At 51.6% G+C, this 18,180-nt stretch overlaps 1 protein-coding gene across 1 annotated transcript; it reads left to right on the top strand.

Annotated features, from left to right (window-relative positions):
* Positions 1 to 3,471: 3,471 nt before the first annotated feature.
* Positions 3,472 to 17,899, top strand: LOC142920765 (neuronal cell adhesion molecule-like). The gene is made up of 14 exons (XM_076062836.1): positions 3,472 to 3,588; positions 5,271 to 5,376; positions 5,556 to 5,788; positions 6,255 to 6,377; positions 7,103 to 7,270; positions 7,971 to 8,079; positions 8,891 to 9,093; positions 10,765 to 10,899; positions 11,396 to 11,539; positions 12,889 to 13,000; positions 15,212 to 15,378; positions 16,352 to 16,512; positions 17,243 to 17,262; positions 17,830 to 17,899. The coding sequence occupies exons 1-14, from the start codon at positions 3,492 to 3,494 to the stop codon at positions 17,897 to 17,899; spliced, it is 1,848 nt and encodes a 615-aa protein (XP_075918951.1). The 5' UTR covers positions 3,472 to 3,491.
* The last annotated feature ends 281 nt before the right edge of the window (positions 17,900 to 18,180 follow it).

Here is an 18,180-nt window from a genome sequence, read left to right as displayed (position 1 = left end):
CAATGATCCCCCATGTAGCCTGAACAGACTGTTGGGGCAAGTGTTGTTAGCACCCAACACAAAGACAAAGATCCCCCGTGTAGCCTTGAACAGACTGTGAATTAAAAAATATTAAAAATATCACGAAGTCGTGATTTTTGTATACATATCACGACGTCGTTATTTTTTTATTCACTTTATTTCACATATAAGCAAGGACAAAAGATCATGCAACTTCGTCTTGCAGAGGAGAGGGGTGAAGTGTTGCTGGGTGCTGACCGACAGCGTCGCTGAAAGTTTTATTCTACATTTACCCTGATATTTTGAGTTGCTTTCCAGAGTCAAGGATTTCGATGAGCGATAAGAGTTGCGAGAAGCTGAGGGCCGCGGCGCGAATACAATTGGTGAGTTCTGAGAGTGAGTGAGGAGCTGCGAGCAGAATCGTGCGCCGCCCGGAGAGAAAGACAAAGGCGGTCGGGCGTGGTGCTGGCCACCCACCCCCTCGTGTGCCGTGCCGGTCTTCATAGGTGCTGCTCGCTAACAGCACTTGCTCCTACAGTCTGTTAAGGCTATACGGGGGATCTTTGTCTTTTGTGTGTGTGACTGCCGCGCGCCAAAGCACTATCTCGGATGATGCCAAAAACAAACACCCCACTCACCCACCCAACCAGCCCTGTATATATGTGTGTGTGTATATATGTGTGTGTATATGTGTGTGTGTATACAGTGAGGGAAAAAACTATTTGATGCCCTGCTGATTTTGTAGGTTTGCCCACTGACAAAGAAATGATCAGTCTATAATTTTAATGGTAGGTTTATTTGAACAGAGACAGAATAACAACAACAAAATCCAGAAAAACGCATTTCAAAAATGTTATAAATTGATGTGCATTTTAATGAGGGAATTAAGTATTTGATCCCTCTGCAAAACATGATTTAGTACTTGGTGGCAAAACCCTTGTTGGCAATCACAGAGGTCAGACGTTTCTTGTAGTTGGCCACCAGGTTTGTACACATCTCAGGATCGATTTTGGATTTCAGTCCTTCACGTTGTAGTGTGTTACCAATTGTTTTTTTGGTGACTATGGTCCCAGCTGCCTTGAGATCATTGACAAGATCCTCCCGTGTAGTTCTGGGCTGATTCCTCACCGTTCTCATGATCATTGCAACTCCACGAGGTGAGATCTTGCATGGAGCCCCAGGCCGAGGGAGATTGACAGTTCTTTTGTGTTTCTTCCATTTGCGAATAATCGCACCAACTGTTGTCACCTTCTCACCAAGCTGCTTGGCAATGGTCTTGTAGCCCATTCCAACCTTGTGTAGGTCTACAATCTTGTCCCTGACATCCTTGGAGAGCTCTTTGGTCTTAGCCATGGTGGAGAGTTTGGAATCTGATTGATTGATTGCTTCTGTGGACAGGTGTCTTTTATACAGGTAACAAGCTGAGATTCGGAGCACTCCCTTTAAGAGTGTGCTCCTAATCTCAGCTCGTTACCTGTATAAAAGACATCTGGGAGCCAGAAATCTTTCTGATTGAGAGGGGGTCAAATACTTATTTTCCTCATTAAAATGCAAATCAATTTATAACATTTTGACATGCGTTTTTCTAGATTTTCTTGTTGTTATTCTGTCGCTCACTGTTCAAATAAACCTACCATTAAAATTATAGACTGATCATTTCTTTGTGAGTGGGCAAACGTACAAAATCAGCAGGGGATCAAATACTTTCTTCCCTCACTGTATTTGTGTGTGTGTATGTATATGTGTGTGTGGGGAGCGGTAGTGTAGCGGTTAGCGCTACGCTGCACTATGAACCTGGCGACGCGGGTTCGATTCCCGCTCACGGCCAACACCAGTGACGATTATCTGAACCGGTCCCGGGCTTCCCCTAGGTCGACTCAGCCTCAAATGAGTACCTTGTGTGGTGTGTAAACATTGCCACTCGGGAGACAAAGGCGGTCGGGCGTGGTGCTGGCCACCCACCCCCTCGTGTACCGTTCCGGCCTTCATAGGTGCTCGCTAACAGCACTTGACCCTACAGTCTGTTAAGGCTACACGGGGGATCTTTGTCTTTGTGTGTATACGCCGATGTTGACTCTAGACGTGAGTACTGGGCAATGCATCCCAGGAATGTGAAACTTTAATCCACACAACTCGGCGGAAACCATCGCCTATTTGCCAGAGCTTAAGCCACCCCTTGCTAAGGGGCGTGTTGAGTCAACAGGGCTGAGTCAACAACTTCGCCTCCTGAGCCCTGAACAAAGACGCTGGCTGTAGTCAAGTCGCGTGCTGGCTGGCTTTTTACTGGACTGCTGCTGCTGCTGCTCCACCATTGCTGTGGCTGTGTTGCTGCCACTGACACCTCCTCAGCCAAGCCCTCTCATCCTCACCTCCTCCTCCGCCTGTGTGGGTGAGTGAGAGCAAGAATGAAATTGCAGTTCATATAGGTAGGCTAAGAATTTACCCTGGTGTTTACTTTACATTTTACCGAGCAATACAGTATTGTAATTAATCAATACATACAGTGTATAGTTTATACAGTACGCTACTGTAAATTGCTGTGTTTTGCTAAATTATCAGCATTCTTTAAGACTCCTGGGTAGGCTAAGGCCATCTTCGACTTACGATATTTTTTGACCTACGATGGGGTTCGTCGTAACGCATCTCCGTCGTAAGTCGGGGACTACCATGTACATTTAATCGATGTACAGATAATTTATACATTTTTAAAAGTGTATTGTCTTCCTTTTCTTCACGTTGAACGTATCGTGTCTTTGTAGTGATTGTCCTCATGTTCTGACCCCGTGCCCTTCCTCGACGTTTGTGTAAGAGAGCTTCATAGCTCGTCGGGGTGAAAACCTTCATCTGTATTTCTAAAACACCTCCAGGATACTTGCCGACGAGGCAGAAAGCTGAAATTGGCTTCCCAGACAGCTTTTAGTACACAAACAACAGGGAGAAAACCCGAACGCCGCGTGAGATTGTACTCAACACGCTTTTATTGAACTCACTCTGTTGTTGTTGTGTCCTCAAATCTTGTAACTCAATTTTAACCCACTTCCAAATGTAGTATCGACTGCAAACTTGGTATACTTGTGTCATACTGATGACAATACGATATTCAATCATTAAAAATATATTTTTAAACATTCATTTTTATACGTCATGTTTCGGCTTGGGTCTAATTGTCCACGCTCAACTGACGCTGGCTGTAATTGCCCACGGTCCCCTTTACATTGTGGCAAGCTTCGGGGCCACTTCCTGGAGTCGTGGAGTTCTTCCATTACTAGTACGGTACATTTGAATAAAGCGTTTTAAAAGTTTTTTTTCAATATTACTTATTCCATTGTAAGGCCTTCAAAGCTCCCTCCCATCCTTCCCCCTCCTGCCTCTCCATCTCCTCCGCCCCTTCCTCCTCCCCTCTTCCTCCCCCCTTTCCTCCTCTCCTAGCCAAGTGAAGGAAGCCCCCACCCCACCCCCCCGGTCCGACCATCCGCCCGGCCCCCATCCCGATGGAGGCTTTCTCCACCACCACCGCCTGCTTCGTGGCGTTGTTGGCATCTCTGCTTGGCGCTCTTTGTGACCACCCCCTCGTCCTGCCCCTTGGCGGTGAGTAGCAAACACCCCCCCTCTCCCAGCTGATACCCCCTCTACAACACTACACCCACAAATCACCCACCAAAGTCTATCAACTAAACGATGTCTTTATCTTACCAAGGAAGCCCCACTCAGCTGCTCTGTCGCTCTTTTTCAGAAGCCGCCTTTTCCTGTCACAAATGGGACACAACTGGACACAATGGGACACAATGGGACACTGGGACACACTGGGACACAATGGGACACAACAGGGCTCAATGGGACACAACTGGACACAATGGGACACTGGGACACAATGGGACACAACAGGGCTCAATGGGACACAACTGGACACAATGGGACACAACGGGACACAATGGGACACAGCAGGACACAACGGGACACAACAGGGCTCAATGGGACACAACTGGACACAATGGGACACAACAGGACACAATGGGACACAGCGGGACACAATGGGACACAATGGGACATAGCGGGACACAATGGGACACAACTGGACACAATGGGACACAACTGGACACAATGGGACCCAATGGGACACAATGGGACATTGGGACACAATGGGACATTGGGACACAATGGGACACTGGGACACAATGGGACACAACAGGGCTCAATGGGACACAACTGGACACAATGGGACATTGGGACACAATGGGACACTGGGACACAATGGGGTCTCTCTGAGTCTATGGATCTCTATAGGGCTCTCTGAGCCTGGGTCTACAAGAGTCTCTGGGTCTGAGTCTCCGTGGATCTCTTTGAGTCTCTGTGGGTGCCTATGAGTCTACGTGAGTCTCTATGGGTCTTTGAGTCTCTACAACTTTCTATGGGTCTCCGAGTGTCTGTGAGTCTCTGAGTCTGGATCTGTATGGATATGTATGAGCCATCTCCTTCTTCCCTATGGCTGATGTCAATTCCAGAGCAACAACTACAATTTCACATGCAGGTGGCCAAGCCCAGATAACCACGTCAGGAGCAGTCACAGAGTTGTGTATCATCATCGCTAATGTAACCGCTATGGGCTTGATTGTAACAAACCGCACGTATAATTATCCAACGGAGTTAATGATGACCTTAGATTGGACCCATAGACTCACGTGACTGCACAGTAGGCAATGCCCACCAGTGGAGTAATCAATTCAGGGTACAGGGCACCTATTCAGATTCAGATGGACGCTGTATGGGGATTGAGCAGTGAGGTGCTGTGGGACGTTGGGTCGATCGGTGTGCACCTGGTCACTATTGCAGAAGCACAAATGCTCCTCAGAACACTTAGAAATAACGAGTTGCCGTGCAACGACCCTCTGGTGTCCCTCGGTGGTGGAGTCACTCGATCCTCAGGAGGAGGGCAGAACACAACGCGGAGTATCCACTCGTCGCCTCCGATCTCGTCTGTTGTGGTTGTCTGTATTCAACGGCCTGTCCCCTCGTTATGGCCACGGCAGGAGAGGGATATGGCGAGCCGGTGACACTGTGATGTCTCCTACTTCGTATTTGTGGATCGGGCAGTGGGTCGTTATAGGTTATTACGGTGTCTGGGTGTCTGTTCTGGATGACCGCAGTTGCACCACTGACGGAGAGTTCTTATTATTTTACATTTGCTGCATTGTCAGGTATCCGCTTCTTCTTCTTCTTCTGCTGCTGCTGCTGCTGCTGCCACGGTTTGTTAACCCGTTGATATCTTGCAGTTACTCAGCCTCCGTCCATCACCCGGCAATCGCGGGTGGATTACATCGTGGACCCACGGGACAACATTGTGGTGGAGTGTGAGGCACACGGCAACCCAACGCCCAAGTACGCTCCCCACCTCCCTCCATCCCTCCGTCCCAACCTCCATCCCCTCCCTCCGTCCCTCCCTCCCGACTTAGCCCTCCCTCCCCACCTCCCTCCCCCCCTTCCTCCCTCCATCTCTTATTAACTCTCTCCCTCCCTTCTCTCCCCTCCCCCTCCCTCCCTTCCCGTTTGTGCTGCAGGTTCTGGTGGAGCAAAGATGGCCGGAGCTTTGACCCGGACAGCGACCCCCACGTGAGGCGGCATGGGAAAAGTTCGGGCACCTTCACTGTAGACATGGCGGCGGTGGTGGTGGCGTCCGCGGATTACGGCGATGACAGCATCACCGTGGAGGCCTATGAGGGGGTCTACCGCTGCTCGGCGAAGAACCGGGCCGGCACGGCGCTCACCGCAAACATCACCGTGCGGCTGGCGCGTGAGTGAGGGGGGGGTATGATGCCACGCTTGGACCGTGAACTACCACTCACACACACAGAGTGCTAACCGTTGCACCACCACTCCCCACACACACACACACAGTGTGCTAACCGCTGCACCACCGCTCCCCACACACAGTGCGCTAACTGCTACACTACTGCTCCCCACACACAAAGTGCGCTGTCCCTCTGGCTGCACTTAGTCAGGTTTAATTAGACAACAACCAACGACTGTTACTGAACCCGTCCTGGGCCCTCCCCTAGGTCGACTCAGTCTCAAACGAGTATCTAATGCGAAATGTAAAAACATTACCATTGGGGAGACAAAGGCGGCCCGGGTGCAGTGCTGACCACCAACCCTGTCGTGTGCCACGTCGGCCTTCACAGGTGATGCTGCTCGCCGACAGCACTTGCCCCAATGGTCTGTTTGAGGCTACACGGGGAGTCTTTGCCTGTATCCTGCAGGTGCTCCCCTGTGGCCCCGTGAGCTGCTTCAACCCATCATGGCCGCCGAGGGCTCCCCGGCCGTGCTGCGCTGCCACCCTCCCCACGGCTTTCCTCCTCCCACCGTCTTCTGGTTGGACGGCTGTGAGTGGCACTGTGGCTATGAGATGTTGACTACCTCGCCTGATACGCAGGAGGGCGTGGGTTCGATCCCGACCCTGATGACGCGTGCTGCATACTTGCAGTTTGCGTGCGACTCTCTCTCCCATCGTGTTGTTTGCATTGTTGGTTGTTGTAACTCGCTGACCCCGTGCCCATACTGGACATCCGTGTTCTTCTGCTTCCGTACGGCTGCTGATGTGGATGCAGAGCAACAGCTACAATGTCACATTCGGGTGGTCATGCCAGACGACCCCGTCGACAGGGAGTAGCGGAGTGGTGAATCATCTCTGTGATGTCTCCATGGTCTATGTGTTTATACGGGTCTCTAGGGGTGTCTCTGGGTCTCCTGAGTCTCTGTGCATCTCTGTGAGTCTGGATATCTATGGGTATCCACGAGTCTGCTTATTTCGTGTGGCTGCTGGTGTCGATGCCAAAAAAGGAGACATCCGCGACGTCTCCTTCGTATTTGCGGATCGGGCGTTCGCGTCGTCCTACGTTGTTACGGTGTCTGTCGTGGATGACCGCAGTTGCACACCACTACTGGAGAGTTGTTCATCTTCCATCTGCGCATCATCAAGTATCCGCATCCGCTGCTTCCACGGTTTGTGCGGTGGACCCCTAATAAAGATTCCGATCTCCTTAATTCCCCCCCCCCCCGCCCACTCCCCCGACTGCCCACCGCCCTTACCCCCGGGATGGCGCTGCAGCCATGGAGAAAGTGCCGCTGGATGCGCGAGTGTCGCAGGGCTTGGACGGGGACCTCTACTTCGCCAACGTGCTTCCGAGCGACCAGGGTGACTACGTGTGCTACGCTCGCTACCCGCACACGGGGACCATCCAGTACAAGCAGCCGCTCCGGCTGGTCGTCAAACCCGGTGAGTGGCGACGGCGTGGTGGCGGCGGTGGCGAACGCGGGGAAGTGCGTGTGTGTACGTGTGTGTGTGTGTACGTGTGTGTGTGTGTACGTGTGTGTGCGTACATGCATGTGTGTAAGTTTGTGTATGTGGGGTGCGGTGGCATAGCGGTTATCGCTACGCTGCGCCATGAACCCGGGCAACACCAGTGACGATTATCTGAAATGAGTACCTGGTCCGGTGCGTAAAAAGATCGCCACTGGGGAGACAAAGGCGGCCGGGCGTGGTGTTGGCCACCCACCCCCTCGTGTGCCATGCCGGCCTTCATAGGTGCTCGCTAACAGCATTTGCTCCTACAGTCTGTGAAGGCTATATGGGGGATCTCTGTCTTTGTGTTAAAGTGGCAGGTTAGTGCCTGCAACAGACTGTCGGGGGCAAGTGCTGTTAGCGAGCACCTATGAAGGTCGGCATGGCAGACAAGAGGGTGGGTGGCCATCACCAGGCCCGACCGCCTTTGTCTCCCCGGTGGCGATGTTTACACATCATACCAGGTACTCATTTGAGGCTGAGTCGACCTAGGGAAGGCCCATGACCGGTTCAGATAATCATCACCGGTGTTGCCCTACAGCGGGAATCAAACTCAGGTCATGGCCAGGTTTGTAGCACAGTGTAGCGCTAACCACCGTGCCACCGCTCCCCACGCATGCGTGGATGCACGCAGAGCGTCCGTCAAAGAGCCGGCCAGTGTTCCTGGAGCCTGTGGGCGAGACGAGCACCAAGATGGTCCTCTCTGGGGAAACGCTGCTGCTGACGTGCATCACACAAGGGCTGTACGTATACACGCATGCACACATACACACACACATGTACACACGTACACGCACACCCACACAAGTGCAACAACAACAACCGCCATTCGCCACTAAGTGGCGGTGACATCACCACGGCGCTTGTGCCAGGCCGTGTGCACGTCGAGGCCACGTGAAGTGTCGAACGCCCGCTAGCAGGAGGTCTCGGGGCAGACCCAGGTGCCATGCGTCGACTGACTGAGATGACTGGCTGATGCACTGCCTGTGGCCCCTACTGTGAGCCCACAGTTGCCTAAATACCAGAGAGGTCCAGGTGGTACCGGTCCAGATCCCAACAGAGGAGTGGCGCTCTCTCCTCCGCATTGAGCGTTTGAACATTCCACGTGTCTCTTTGCTGTTTCTGGAGGAACCCCAAGGGTAAGGATGCAGCCTCGTGGCTCTGCAATTTGTTGTTTAGCCAGGAGACGTCATAGACGCCTGTCCCCCTGGGGCCTCCGGCACAATCTTCATTCTATATGTTGCACATGGTTCAGTGGTAGTTGAATTGAAGGTGGAGGGGTTACCAGCTCCTCGCGCTTGTCCAGAGCCTGCATTTGGCCGCTGTTTGGGCTATAAGCGCCGTGAGGGAATAGCCGATTTGCAATTGGCCTTCCCTCCATGGCGTTGCTCACATCCACCGCAGTGTTACCGTCCGGCACCGCTGAAGAGGCAGGGGTTTTTTTTTTCCAGACTACACTATACACTACATACTACACTTTACACTACTGTACACTACCCTAGTTCCACACACGTGCACGCGTTGCGTGTGCACTCCCCGTGTGTGTGCACGCAGCCCCACGCCGGAGGTGAGCTGGAGCAAGTGGGGTGGGGCGGTGTCGTCGGAGCAAGCCGCCGCCCTCGCCGCCGCCCTCGCCGCCGTCTCCGGCACAGCGCTGGCCATCCGCAACGCGTCGGAGTCCGATGGCGGCGACTACCGATGCCGCGCCGTCAACAGCGAGGGCGTGGCGCTGCACACCGTCACGGTCACCGTGGAATGTGTGTGCACGTGTGTGCCTGCGTGTGTGCGCATGGCGGAGTGGTGGTTTTGGTGTTAGCGCAACTCCGCTATGAACCCAGCAGCTCGAGTTTCCGATTCGCCTCCTCACTGTCGGCCACTACCGCCAGCGACGATTATCTAAACTGGTCCTGGGCCTCGCCTAGGTCAACTCGGCCTCAAATGAGTACCTGGTGCGGCATGTAAATATCGCCACTGGGGAGACAAAGGCGGCCGGGTACGGTGCTGGCCACCCACCCCCTTGTGTGCCATGTCGGCCTTCAGAGTTGCTCACAAACAGCACTTGCCTCAACAGTTTGTTAAAGTCTATGCAAGGGGGTCTTTGTTATTTGGGTGCCACGATGGCTATGAGATGTTAACTACCTTGCCTGGTATTCAGGAGGTCGTGGGTTAGATCCCAACCCTGACGATGCCTGCTGATGTATATTCAGAGTTTGCGTCTATCATCATCATCATCATCACAGTGGCTAGGAGATGTTAACTACCTCGACTGGTACACAGGAGGTCGTGGGTTTGATCCCGATCCTGACACCGGCTGCGTATTTGGAGTTTACGGTGTCTCTTTACCCGTGCTCGCTGTGGCGCATTCGGTTCTAGCCTACTTCAAGGCTCACCTTTATTGCTGCCACTGTTATACTTTTTGGTCAGCCAAGTCACGGTCATCTATAGCGTGGGTCGAGTCAAGACCGAGGCGATTTCAGAGGGTCGCTCCGTCTTTAAGTTTTAGAAACGCTTCCCCTGCCTGCTTTCACACCACAGCATCTATCTGCACCACACGATGTGCTCACATTATACCCCAGGACGTCCCCTTTGTCCCGACGCTCACACCTGAGGCTACGGGTTCCCGAACACACGCACAAGCACAGCACCCTTAGGACACGTTTAGCCTCAGCTGGCGTTCACCACCCGATGTGGGGCTGCGTTCACAAGAAAGGCAACTTGGAGGTGCCAACCCCGGCCTGCCACCGCAGTCCGAGGAGAAAGAGAGCCGCCGCCTGCTGGTTCCTCACCACGACAGGGGGGCGACGTCAGAGGCAACCTCTCTGCTGCTCCTCTGTACAGTCTGCCCCCCCCACCGGGTGACCACCGACAAATCACAGGGACCGTTACTTAGGGCCCTGGGTGCATTACCGACATCTGTATTGTTTTTATGTTACCAATAACCCACGGTCCACGCTGAGCTGCTGCTGACAGCTGGGGATGCTTGGAGGTTTTGGGGGGACTGCTCCTGTTCCCGCTGCTGGCTGGAGCCTTGTGAGCAGACACACAGCTGGGGTCTTCCTCCATTCTCCCTCCGATGTCTGGTGCGGGTGGGGTGGTCCCTATTTATAGGAAGCTGGCCACACTAATGGTGATTGGCACCTTGATTTGTTAATTTTCATCAGACGCCTTTCCCTATTACAGGTGGACCCCCACCCTCTTTCTTGTTCTGCCTTGACACTTATTGGTGCCATGTGACAGTCACGTGGATTTTTTCGTTCAAGAGCCAGGTCGCCTGTGAAAAAGAGCTACATAGCTCAGCGGACCTTACCTGGTAACTACAAATAGTTACAAAAATGTGTCGTCTAGTTTACAAGCATGGGACATTGTCTAATCCCTCCTTCTCCCCCCCCTGCCTCCTCCTCCTCCTCGTGCTTTCCCGGCCACTGCAGCCAAGCCGTACTGGACCGTTCCAGTGCCAGAGAACCGTGACTACGCCCTATGGGACACCGTTGAGCTCACGTGCCGTGCAAGTGGAATCCCCACACCGACCATCCGATGGTTCATCAACGGCGTGCCCATCGATGGTGAGACACGAGGGGGCGTGTGAATAGGGGGGGGCGGCCAGCATCACCTGCTCAGCCACTTGCCCCACCTATGCACTTGCTCACCCACTCGAATTTTTCTCGTCCACACACTCACAGCCGATCACATGCTCACTCAACCGCTTGTCCACCGACTTACACGTGCACACGCCTCATCCACTCGCATGCTCACGCTCGCAGTCGATTGTCAACCGATCACTCGGTCAACCAATCACAACAATTCACACACTCGGTCAACCAATCACACGCTTACTCACCCGCTCACTCATCCGCTATGTGCACACACTCACCCAGCTAGTCGCGCACTCACTCAGCCAAATCACAGAACTTATCGAATTGAGCCAGATAATGCCATATTGTGCTAAATTCATCCTACCAAAAAATGACATATCATGCTAAGACCATTCCAAATCGTGGCAAATCGTGCCAAGACCACGCCAAACTGTGCCGGGTGTCGTACCGCCGTGCGATGGAGCAGAAGCCCCCGAGGTGCTAGGACGGCGGGTGGACGGCGACTCCCTGACGCTGACCTGGCTGGAGGAGGAAGACACTGGTGTGTACCAGTGTGAGGCCTCAAACCGGCACGGCACCATCCTGGCTAATGCATACGTCAACGTGCTGGGTGAGCGGGGGGCGGGGGGTTGTGGGTAACGCACCGCCGCACATAGCCAACTATGATAGTCGGAGATGCGGGGGAAAGACAACTGAGTCTCTGTGCGAGTCTATGGTCTCTGTGTAAGTTTATAGGTTGCTGTGTGAGTCTGTGCGTCTGTGTCAGTCTGTGGGTCTCTGTGTGAGTCTGAGTTTCTGTGTAAGTCTATGGGTCTCTGTGGGAATCTGTGTGGTCTATCGGTCTGTGTGATTCCGTAGGTCTCTGTGAGTCTGTGGGTCTCTGTGTGAGTCTGTAAGTCACTGTGTAAGTCTATCGGTTTCTGTGAAAGTCTATCGGTTTCTGTGTAAGTCTGCGTCTCCATGAGTCAATGAGTTTCTGTGTAAGTCTATGGGTCTCTGTGGGATTCTGTGTGGTCTATCGGTCTGTGTGATTATGTGGGTCTCTGTAAGTCTGTGGGTTTCTGTGTGAGTCTGAGTTTCTGTATAAGTCTATGGGCCTCTGTGAGTCTGTGGGATTCTGTGTGAGTCTATCGGTCTGTGTGATTCTGTGGGTCTCTCTGTGATTCTGTGAGTCTATAGGTATCTGTATGAGTTTGTGGGTCTCTGTGTGAGTCAAGAGCCGAATGGCTCACAGGGCTATACCAAATAAATAAACTGAATGAGTTTCTGTGTGAGTCTATGGGTCTCTGTATGAGTCTATGCGTGTCTGTGTGAGTCTATGGGTCTGTATGATGATATCCTTTCATACCACCGTGCTACGTAGGGAGGATGAGGGGGGCTCCTCCCACAAGCGTCGCTCCTCCCCGGCTTCGTCTTCACCCTTCTCGCCATCACCACCATCCTCTCTCTTGCTAAACCCTGCATCTCCTCCTCCATGTCCTCCTTCTCTGCCACCTCTCTAGTCTCGGTTCGACTTTGTAACATCTCGCTCCTCAACTTCGCTCATCTTCGCTTTCCAACTCCGTCTTCTCGGTCCCCATATTTATTCCTCTCGTGTTGGTTCCCCCCCTTCAAACCCTCCCCCTCCCTCCCCCTCCACATTCCACTTCCTGTATTCTGGGCTTCTCCACCCTTCCTCCGCACTCCCATTCAGTGTCTCCCTCTGCTCTTCCTCCCCTCCTTACATTTGCTAATTCGCTCTCCTCATTCTCCAATCTCTCTCTCACTTCCCTCCTGAATCTTCTGTCGTCAACTCCTGCCACCCCCCCCCCCCCAAGATCTCCTCCTCCTTCACCTGTTAGCATCTCTGCTGCGGTTCCACAACATTTCTCTAACTCAGCAACCCCCCTCCCTCCCCCACCTCCCCCGTGCTCCCTATCTCTGCCACCCCCCATCCCGCCCTCCCCACCTCTCCCACAGCCGTGCCCCCACGGATGCTGTCGGAGCCAGACAGGCTGTACACAGCGACAGAGGGCCAGGTCATGTACATGGAATGTGCGGTATTTGGGTTACCGCGCCCCAACATCATCTGGTGAGACCGACGCTGGCCTGGCTACTTTACTCTCTCATTAACTGAACAGTCTTTTTTTTTATTTTATCAGCTAAGACCCCACTGAGCTACCATTTATCTCTTTTCAGAAGTCATCTGTCTGTCACAAATGATAGCTCGATGAAGTGGCTTATCTTCACGTGGAAACTTATAGCAGCCAAATACTCTAAACCTCCACGTTGATTCTGAATGTGGAGGGATAACCAGAGAACCCGGAGAAAAATCGACATAACTATGGGGAGAACATGCAAACTTCATATATACAGACCGCCCATAAAGACCCAGAGAGACCCATAATACTCTAAATGCATGATGTTGATGTAGAGGGGAAAACACCACATAACCTGGAGACTAATCCACGTAACCACCACGGGGAGAAAGAGAGAAACGCAGACTACACATAGACAACAGGAACCATCAGGGTCGGGATCCAACACACGACCTCCTGTATACCAGGCGAGGCTTTTTCAAGCAATACGACTCATGCCACCGAAATAAACCACTCGGACACTCAGTCCTCTATAACGCTGAGTATTTAATAGATAAGTGACTACAGAAAAATATGCAAGCTCAATGATATAGCCGTAGCCTTAAGAAAATATGGGAACACACTGGCATTAGAACAAAAAGGTTTACTCTCCAAGAACTTAACAGTATGTGGAAAACATCGGCAAAACCAGACGGCCATCTACCAGTCTGGAAAGACAAAGTCGCAGCAGACCAAACAACATATCAATAAACAATAATTCTACCAGTGATACATCAGAACAATTACCATTGGGTGCTCTTCATGAGGTAACCCCTGGGAGTCATGCCCCCGCATAGACTGACTTGAGAACTTTGAGTTTAACATCAAATGGCAATTTCCCCTCTTGAAATCACGCCCCTTCTCGTGAATATGAATTACGGTCAATGCAACCAGACCCTGGGTGGATGTAGAACCTAAGCTTTTGGACCAGAATGCCAGATGTTATATCCACGTAAGGTGTTTGCTATTTCTTGCAAGGACCCACATTTTAACTAACTTAGTTCGGACAAAGGGCCTATGTCCCGTGAAGGTCTCACGTGCGATGTCACTTATTTATACATTTATAGGCATGAGAATGATATGAGGCACATTATAAATAGACCACTCGTTAAATTATTTCCTCGTGCAATAATGGGGTAAAGTGTGCTTTTGTGAAGGTCCTTATGTGCTGTGCAGTACATCAATGCACGTGTACACCAGCATGCGATACTGAGTCGGGCCTGTAGGTGGCTGGCAGGGTTATTGAGTAACCTGACCTCTATACCAGTCACGTGGTTAATGGCGACTCGGTTGAGAATTTCTGTGTGACCCACGTGCTGTTGCATTTTACAGGTAAAGGACCAAAATGTTGTTTTGAATTGGTAGTTTGTGATACATTCAATTGGAGGGGGTTTAGCACTATGCACTGTAAAGGATGACTTACTGTAGTTAATACTGGTAATTATCTAACCCTAATACTGTTAATTCCATAACCATGCCATTGCACCCAGAATATGGCTTCTTGTAATGATATTAAGAATAGAACACCTGTACAGAAGTAAGTTATACAATGGTGACAAGTACAATACATACAGTACAGATAATGGGTGTAAGATATCAATATAAGTGGATGGTTTAGATGGACATACAGCTTAGGATTAAGGTAATATTCGAATAGTGAAATGTAAAGGTTATGAATGAAGACAAAGATGGTTTATCAGCAGTGGAATTGGATTGAAGGGAAACTGTTATTGAGTAACCTGACCTGTACACTAGTCACGTGGTTAATGGTGACTCGGTTGAAATCTGCTGTGTGTGCTACATGTGCTGTTGCATTTCACAGATTACCACAATAAATGTGTTGCCCTCGATTTGGAGCACCTGCCCACATCCTTCATTTCGAATGTGTGAAAGATGCCTCCCTTCCGAGACCCCAACTCTGCTGGAAGGAGTGAAGGCCCTGTCTTAATGAGCTCAACATAAATGTAGTATAATTATGAATCGAATATTAACTATGTATTGATTATCAAAAAGGGGTACACATCCAACAATAGCCAGGTTGCTTCTGAAAAAGAGCTATACAGCTCAGTGACGCCTTACCTGGTAAAATAAACATTGTTTTGTTTAGTTGCTTGGTAGTCAAGACTCCCCCCCCCTCCCTCTCTGCTTACGCCGCGCACCGCCAGGTTTAAGGGTGAGGACAGCGGACCCCTGCTGAGCAAGCGTTACCAAACCTTTGCCAACGGCACGCTGCTCATCTCGAACCTGTTGCGTACCGACTCCGATACGTACACGTGCTTTGCGATGAACAAGCTGCACTACGACCAGCTCCAGGCACGCCTCTTCGTCGAAGGTTAGAAAAAGCAATCCAGCAGGGGTCTTCTCGACCACGTTCATGCCCTAACTTCTCTCGCTTGCGAAAACGTGGATCCCCTAAATGGAACATCTTTGCCGGTTATAAACATTTAGGCTGGCTTGCCTATCATTCGCCGCTCTCTTCCCCCCCCCCCCCCCCCCCCCATTGGTAAACTGCCCCCTACAGTCGCCAGCAACAGCTCGGAGCCGGGAGCGGTGCCACACGGTGACCTGGCGTGGCCCAGCGCCACGCCACGCATGCCGGACGGCGGTGGCAGCGGCCTCTGGAGCTCCATCACCACCGCCACTGCCACCACCACTGCTGCCACCACCACTGTAACAGTCGCCGCAACCGCTGCTACAACCACCGATAGCACCACCACAACCACTCGGCACCGCTACTACGGCGTGAGCACACCATCACCACGCACGCCAGCCAGCATCGGAAGTGCCAATGCTGATGATGGTGAGTCCCTCTCCTCCCTCTCGCCATAACCGCAGTGATGCCAAAATCTTAACTACCTTGCCTGGTATACAGGTGTTTGTGGATTCAATCCTGACCCTGACGATGCCTGTATGTTTATTGTTTGATTGTCTCTGTCCCTGTGGTTGCGTGCATTTCCTACGCAATTGGAAGAAAATTTGTGGATAAAGTCCACGATGTTTTTCATTTACCGAACAGCTTAAATAGAGCCAGATGGATCGTTGTGCAAAAGATGGTGATGGCTTGTAAAGTCTCCAGGAGGGTTCATTTATCAGGTAGATAGATGGTGGCTGCTGATTATGAAAGACAAAACAATCCCACGGGGTCAGCACTGCACTCTGCCAGGAGGGTTACCAAGGGCAGTAAAATATGTCTGGTCCAGTTTTTTTTTATGGAGATGAAAATTCATAGGTTGTGGCATGGGCAACTATAACGTTCGCTGTTGCTGGACTTTTCTCTGCTCTCGTGACCCCCCCCCCCCCACCAGTCCGCTTCTCGTCAGAAGAGGAGACAGCCGCCATGACTAAGAGCCCCTTCATCAGTTCCATGATTGGCGTGGTGGCGTTGCTTACGTTGGTGACGTTCGTGGTGTCCGTTGCGTGGTGGAGCAGGAAGCGGCAGCAACAACTGCGCCTGCAAGCCCCCTTGGTGAGCGGGAGTGGCACTGTGACTGTAAATAAAGTCTCATGGCAATATAATACCAGAGATCAGCAACTGAAAAATCCCATACACCCAGACTTGTTTTGTATGTAGGAACATTCATTTATCCTTCACGTCTTTAGGTATCTCGTCTGTTTTAATCTCCCTGCCATGGTCGTCAGCCTCCGAGCCCCTCCGCACCCTAGCCCCGTGGTGACCGTTCTCTCCCCTTATACCTCATCCTCCAATGAATCCAAATCCTCCAACTTCACACACTCCGTGATCCTCTTGCCTTCAGAGAGCATGCCGGCGCTAGTCCTGGATGATTCACTGGTGGAAGCGGGCAAGTGGGACGGGGCTATACGTATGTATACTCGTGTACGTTGAAGTTATTTCGCACTCCTGTACGGTGCCAACGGCGCTAATCGGAGGAGTGGGGGAAGGACAACAAATCTGGCTGTTGCCTGATGAAACTGGTTGTAATTATTGGCGAAACATCATACTCAGATTGTAAATGTTGTGGCTTGGCTCTCCAACAAACCGGTGTGCTGTGTTGAGTTGGCTGTGTCGGGTGGTGACGGGGTTTTAACGACACATTTATATATTTACACGATCTAACCCAAAAAAACCCTCTATGAATGACGACAAATTAAACACAAGAAGCAGTTCTAAAGAAATTAGTTTTCCATGCAGATGATTTAAAAGTGCTTTTGTGTTTTGAAATCGTTCATGTTTACAGCAGAGTAGTGATGTTCACAGGTGAGGTCAGGGAGAAGTCACGTCACTGGGCGGGGTCAGGGAGCAATCAAACGCTGGGTGACTGTGAGTGCAGAGAGCCACCTATCACGAATTATATTGATAGCTGCTGAAAATAAACGTGAGACAAAACACAAAATTGCTCATTGTGTTTAGTTTGTTGTCCTTCCCCCTCACCTCTGATTAGCGTGGTTGGCTATGCATGGTACAAAATAAGTTCAACAGAGACCCGTAGACTCACCACACAGACCCGTAGACACACCACACCTACCCGTACACTCACCAAACAGAGACCCATATACTCACCAATCAGAGACCCATAGACTTACCAAACAAGAGACCCATAGACTCACCAATCAGAGACCCATACACTCATCACACAGAGACCCATAGACTCACCAATCAGAGACCCATAGACCCGCACACAGAGACCCTTAGGCTCACCACACTGACCCATACAGGTGTAATAAGTGGCTCCGACACGATAGGAACTTAAGTCGTTTATTAATAAATCTTCGGTACAGCTTAGATGTCTCTTGTCTCTCTCACTATGGAATGATCGCCACCCAGGCGGCTTCACTGCCCCGTGCCACGTGGCGCTCACCGCTCCCTAGCGTGCCGCTGGCTGACGGCGCGCTAGGGAGCGGTTGAGCGGCTGGAGGTCGAGCCGCCACGTGGCCGATGGAGATGATGGGGCAGCACGACGGGGAGCTCCTCTTGATTCTTCACACCGACCCCGCACCTCGCTCTGGCCCCCGCTTATAAACGCTCCCCGGCGACAAAACCCCGCCTCTGGCCACGCCCCTCATGGAACCTTCGGGAACATTCCAGAGGCTTCCCGGGTGGCTCCGCCCCTTCACCTTTGCTCTAGATCAGTGGTTCTTAACCTTGTTGGAGGTACCGAACCCCACCAGTTTCATA

The sequence above is a fragment of the Petromyzon marinus genome, unplaced genomic scaffold (assembly GCF_048934315.1).
Source record: "Petromyzon marinus isolate PM22_M1 ecotype Great Lakes invasive population unplaced genomic scaffold, UKy_Petmar_22M1.pri1.0 PM_G_Scaffold_75, whole genome shotgun sequence".
In the NCBI taxonomy this organism is placed as follows: Eukaryota; Metazoa; Chordata; class Hyperoartia; order Petromyzontiformes; family Petromyzontidae; genus Petromyzon; species Petromyzon marinus.
The sequence above is the reverse complement of the archived record's forward strand: the minus strand, read 5'-3'. Positions and strand labels throughout refer to the sequence as shown.

Excerpts from the sequence above, each read along its gene's own strand:
- LOC142920765 (XM_076062836.1), top strand. The coding sequence starts at position 3,492 with ATGGAGGCTTTCTCCACCACCACCGCCTGCTTCGTGGCGTTGTTGGCA. Across the intron at positions 8,080-8,890 it reads ACGTGCATCACACAAGGGCT|CCCCACGCCGGAGGTGAGCT; the intron begins GTACGTATACAC and ends GTGTGCACGCAG. Across the intron at positions 10,900-11,395 it reads CAACGGCGTGCCCATCGATG|AAGCCCCCGAGGTGCTAGGA; the intron begins GTGAGACACGAG and ends GCGATGGAGCAG.